This window comes from Manis pentadactyla, chromosome 5, assembly GCF_030020395.1.
Source record: "Manis pentadactyla isolate mManPen7 chromosome 5, mManPen7.hap1, whole genome shotgun sequence".
NCBI classification, from domain to species: domain Eukaryota; kingdom Metazoa; phylum Chordata; class Mammalia; order Pholidota; family Manidae; genus Manis; species Manis pentadactyla.
The window spans coordinates 17,856,092-17,862,091 of NC_080023.1; the positions used below are offsets into that span (position 1 = coordinate 17,856,092).

A 6,000-nucleotide genomic window follows, 5' to 3' on the forward strand; every position below is an offset into this window, starting at 1 on the left:
CTCACCCCAGAAAATAAAAAAAAGGTTCTTATTTCTTAAAATTGGGAAAATCTATTAGTCAAAAGCAGTTGCCATGTGTAATTTCTACTTTCTGCTTTGGCTTAGTAATTCCCTATGAAATTTTCAGCTATTGTTTTGATAATTTGTTTTAAAAATTTTATCTAGCATATTTACTTGTTTCCATTAGGTGTGGTTGCTTGAATAATGTAGTCTGCCATTACCTGAACACAGAAATCTAGAAGTTTGTGTTTTCCCCCCTCACTCATTCCTGGTGCTTTATCTGTCTCATTTTTCTCCTTTGAGACTTCTTTCTTTTGCACTGTTCTGAAGCTTTCCACTGGTTCTTGTCAAGGTAGCTAGGGTCTGTGGATTGGTGATTTGTTTGATAGCTTAATAGTTGTGCCACATTAAAGGATGTCTTTTATAAGTCTTGGCAGTCTTGAAAACAAAGGCTATCTCTGTTTATGAACCATTGGGAAATAATTCCCACTGATACTGAATGCCCAATTTCTAGCTTTTTGTAATATGACAAACAGGACTAAAAATCATGGCACTACATAAACCAATAACTTGAGAAGAGTCTTCCCAGTACTGTGAAATAAGGAACTTCTAAAATAGGTGTGTGTGTGTGTGTGTGTGTGTGTATAGTAAAAAATTTGTTTTTGCCCAAAGAGTGGTTTGGCCTTTGTCCTCAGCTTCTGGGAGGAAATCTATAGCACCCCTGACAGAATGTCCTCGTTTAGGCTAGTCACACTAGAAAGATGAACCATGTGATTAGTTTGGGGGGGCTTTGGGTCACTCAGTGTCATTTGGCTGAAGACGGAGTTTATCCATATCAGACTCATGCCAATGTAATGAAGCCCCAATAAAAACTCTGAACACTGAAGCTCAGGAGAGCTTCTCTGGTTGGCAATACTCTGTGTGTTGTCACATGTTGATGCCAGGAGGGTAACTTGTCCTGCTTCCTAGGAGAGAGGATGTGGAAACTTTGCATTTGGAACCATCTCAGTCTCTAATTTATGTGTCTCTTTCTTTGGCTGATATTAATCTTTGTTGTCATAAACCATAACTGTGAGTATAACAGGCTTCACTGAGTTCTGTGTCTTTTTAGAAAATTATTGAAACTGAGGGTAGTTTGGGGAACCTCTTGAATTTGAAGTTGGTGTCAGAAGTAAGAGAAGTCTGGAGAAAGATTGTTCTCTCAACTACTTTTCAGTTTGGCTAACACTGGGCAGAGTGTGTATGAGTGAGTGTGTGTTTGTAGTACACACTGGCACAAGAGTCTTATCATTGGAACAGCCTGACAAAGTCTGTATCAGCAAGACTTAGATATTTTTCAGCCTGCTGACTGGGAGACCCTTCCTACTGGGCTCTCAGTCCGAAAGCTGACTCTGACTCTGTGGGATGTCCCTTTTATTCTGGTGTGTTTTGCACCCATTCACAACTCCTTCCAGTCTGTATTGACTTTGCCTGAAACTCTGGTGAAAGAAAGTAAGTGAACTCACGGAAGTGTTTTTTCTCTACTAAGATTTGGGAGCTCATAAATCATAGTGACAAGAAAGGTGATGATGGCCTCTTTCTGTTCTTGAGGAGATTGGAGGAGGAGAGGCGTGCAGGTTCCAGCACAGTTTTGTCATTTTTTCCAGTGGTAGCACAATGAGAAGCATTCCAGCGGGCTAGCTCCTCAGTCCTAACTAGGCAATTCTGTACGTGAATGTTCCTGCAATGAAAACGCAGACATCCCCCAGTGTCACTCAGGCAGTTTAGTACCTGCTGTGGAACTCGTGGTGGTTAACAATGAAATTGTCAAGATTTCCTTTTTGTACCCTTCCAAGCAGACAGGGCATCATTTTTAGCCCCTGGTTTAGCACATGCATCAATCCTTTTGTACATGATCAGTGGGATAGTGTGTGTTTTCAGAAACTGTCTGGGTTTATACCTGGCAGACTCTCTTGTTGGGCAATAATTCTGCAAATAAGAAAGAAAATATGCAGATTCTTACATGTTCCCAGATTGAATTATAAGGTGAAGGAGATTGTGCTTTTCTGGCCTGGTATTTGGTTTTGTCACTTTAGTTCTTAGATATATGTCATCTAAGACTTAAATGTATTAAAAAATTATTTAAAAGTATTGGTATCTTGCAGGTTGTGGTTAACAGAGAGGGGAGGAGACACGCATGGCATTGTGGACCAGTAGGAGGGATATCAAATAACATGTTTTCATTCCTGCAAAGCTTTATGTGCTTGCATGTTTATATTTCATTTTCCAACAATACTTTATTTAAAAAAAGCCAATATAGCTTGGCCCAATTCCTGCCTCCAGGCCACTCACAAGGCATTCTCTAAGCAAAGCAATTTGTATGCTTCCATGTAAAAAGGTAGAGGCGTTATGCATCAGTTAACCTGTCTATGGAATATCCATAGTCCAAAAAAAAAATTCTGGGAGGGTTTGATGATCAACACACATACAGTAGTTTGTGGGTGAAGTGATTTTAAGAGACCTAAAAAATACAGATTTACTCCAAAGAGAAATGTAAACGGTGGATCTTGCTTTGTTGAAGCTAGAAAAGTCATTTTGGTTGAAGTCACTCCCTAAGATCATTACAATTTGACTTATTATATGAATGTTCATTTTCACTCAACATATTTAGGAATATGTTCTTTTAAAGGAAACCTGCCTTTTTATTTAATTTCTGCCCTGAGAAGTGGATATTAGTGCATCCCATAGATAGGGTTTATTTATTCTGGTTTTAAAAGAGAAATGCTCAATGCAGCAATTCATACAACCTCAGAGATTTGCCAAACTCAAAATATTAAAATATTAATTATTAATACGAATACTAAAATACTAATAAGTATTTTAATACTAATTAAAATACTAAAATGTTAATAATACTAATAAAATATTAAAAAGTGAGCTCAGTTCCCTGACTAAAGTGTTGGAAATCAGTGTAAAACTACTTAGAGAATTCTCCACACTTTGGCACCCTAATGTGGAGTCCATGGATGGGCTTTGGGGCATCTGCAAATGAGATTATATAGACTACTGTGTGTGTGTATATGTACATTTGGGGGAGTGATGGTCCAATGCTTTGACTTTAGGAGAGCTTAAGTCCCACTCTGAGTTGAGATGTGGGGCAGAGGAGAAACCATAGCATTTTTGTGCCTATTCAGTCTAGGATATGGGCACAACCAGAGTTATGTCCTGACTCATTTCATTTTGGAAGTTCTGTTTCTAGAATTCTAAAACATGTCTCAGTTTTGTCATGGGGATACAAGATAAATGCTAGGGCTTCCTCAGTCATGTTTTGATCACTTCCTCTGACTTACCAGTAGACTTTCTGGATTATCTGGAGGTTGTCCTTAGAAGCTGGGAAGTGCTTTTCATAAATATAATTCTAGGTATTAGGGAGAACCCCTGTGTGTGTGTGTGTGTACTTCTTTGTCTGAAAAGTAGTAGAAATTGAAAAGATGTGTATCAAACAAATGAATGATGAACAAAATGAATATCAAAATAAATGAAGAGCCAAATAATTAGAATAATATGTAATTTAACTTCTTGAATGAAACCTCTGCTTGGTTAAAAGAGAAAATTAGAAAAGCAGATTGAGAGAAGTTTTTTCTTTTTCCACTGTGATCCCTGCAGGAGAAAGATACCCATGCTGGCCATCAGTGATTTTGTTGTTCTGATTAAACTTTCCCAGAAATGGTAATTTTCTTTTTTCTTTTTTTTTTAAATTTCAGCTATCCAACTTGACGAAGTCAATCTTAAAGTATATTGTTTATGGTCTCTTCTGGATAACTTTGAGTGGAACCAGGGATACAGTAGCCGGTTTGGTCTCTTCCATGTTGATTTTGAAGATCCAGCTAGACCCCGAGTCCCTTACACATCAGCAAAGGAGTATGCCAAGATCATCCAAAATAATGGCCTGGAGAGACATGTATAGAAGAGATGGCTGTGGAGTCTCACCTCAACAGGAGACCTTTGCTTTTGGAAAGGAAGTCTGCTTTGGTGGTCCGTCAGACAACCTCAAGTTGCCTTTGTAATCAGCCCCTACCAGCTGATCCATGATTATGAAGTCTGAATATGTAATGCCTGGGGATGTAGTTAATGATGGCCTTTACTGTATTTGCATTTGATCAATGAGGCTTTAAAAAACCAGAACAGAAAACCACTGAAACTGATTTTTATATTAAGAAATCAGATAGACTTGGAAACTTCAATTTAAATCCCTAGAATTTTTCTAGAAACAATAATGCAAAATTTATGGATTGTATGTTCATGAATTACAACCCTAACAGCAGACTACTTATTATAATAATACTTGTTTATGAGCCTGTTTTCTTCTGGTTACATAAGCTATTGTTTGCTGAATAGATCCATGTTCATGTCATCCATGAAATTTTTACTATTTAATCTAGTATAAAAAAATGAAAACGAAAATTAGTCACATTATGTAGTTATGCATTGTATTCAACAAAGGGATGAATTGATAATTTAATAAAATGGATTTGTTGATGTAGTTGGCACATATTTTATCTATGCATGAACAAGTACATCTTTTTCTTGCTTGATGAACTTCTGAAAAATAATAAATTAGTAAAACAGACTGGCAGAAAAAATATTTGAATGTTGATTTTTCAGAGAAACTAGATACCTACTGCTGAGTGACTCCGAATGGGAAGCAAAATAATAAGCAGGGCATGGTCTCTAGTTTGAGTATTTAAAAAAAAATTTAAGGTTCTTAGGAATACTGATGGCACTCCTGAAACACATATATGGATTGAATTACCTACATGAGTGTAAGCAAAGGAGGGAAGGATTCATTGCATCGGTAGCTAAGATGTCTGAAATGTATATGGGGTCAGTGGATTTGGGCATTTTACTGAGCATCAGGAGTAGATTCATGACTCCCTCTGGACTTCATGCTCCACTCCAGCATGTCTGGAATTTGGCCCTTCACATCCATATTTAAGTAGTAATGAACATTCATTCTTGTAACAGGCTTGAAAGTAAGAGGTAATTAGATTGCCCATTTTGTACACTGAGAAACTGAGGCCGCAATTATGTGCATCTTTCTCAAGTCCCATCAGTACTTATTTCCTAGACCACGCACTTCTTTGGCCAGCACACAGTAAGTTGGGGTGCCACAGATGTCTTTGTATATTTTGAAGAGAGGAGAAAAGAAACAAGGGTGTGGCATTGCTTGATATAGGAGGAAGAGGAGAAGGTGTTTTTCTGTATTCACGTTTTGCTTTCCTGAGCAATACTCTGCATACACTTTACCATTCTCATAAGGCTTTTTTGGCCCTGAGCAGACGCTATGTCATTAAATAAAAAACAACCCCCCAAAAATTGTGGTCAATTTCTGGATCGTTTTCTTTTTCATAATCAGGGAATTATTTACAGCAAAAGAGCACTCTCTTGGTAACTTTAGACAGAGTGAGAAAGAAATGGTTGTAGTAGTCAATAAGCGTGGATGCACTGGGGAAAATTATATTAAGATTAAAACGGTATTCATAGGAAATTCTATTACATCTTTGCCACTGGTTTGTTATTTTTATTGTTCAATGAGACATTATCTTACAATTTGTGTTCATTTAAAAAGCACATTTCCAAATCTTATTTCATTCCTCTCCTATCCAGCCTGTCTTTTTCATTTTTACCATGTACCTTATTTACAATTTATGTGCCTTCCTTATATTATCTTGCAAGACAACTGAGTTTTCCTTTTAATTAGGATGTTGTTTTGAATATTACTTATCCTACAGGGCATATTTACAAGTTTTACAACAATACAAATGAGCCCTGTATTTTCGTTTCCAAAAGTAGAAAATTAATATTCACGCTGTAAATAAAACGATCTGTCACATTTGGTCCACCAGGTGAAGTAAACATTGTAGCTGCAGCACGGGTGAGCTTTCTAGCCATGCAGGGCCCTTCGGCAGCTCTGCTGCATTTTACAGGCCGGCTCTTAGTCCCTGAGATGGACAAACCAAG

General features: G+C 37.4%; 1 protein-coding gene across 1 annotated transcript in view; it reads left to right on the forward strand.

Annotated features, from left to right (window-relative positions):
- Positions 1–4,455, forward strand: part of LOC118930143 (cytosolic beta-glucosidase) — a 118,634-nt gene extending 114,179 nt beyond the window's left edge. The window contains exon 5 of the mRNA XM_036921011.2: positions 3,744–4,455. Coding sequence (XP_036776906.2) covers positions 3,744–3,946 — 203 coding nt within the window. The 3' untranslated portion in view covers positions 3,947–4,455. The remainder of the gene's footprint in view (positions 1–3,743) is intronic.
- The last annotated feature ends 1,545 nt before the right edge of the window (positions 4,456–6,000 follow it).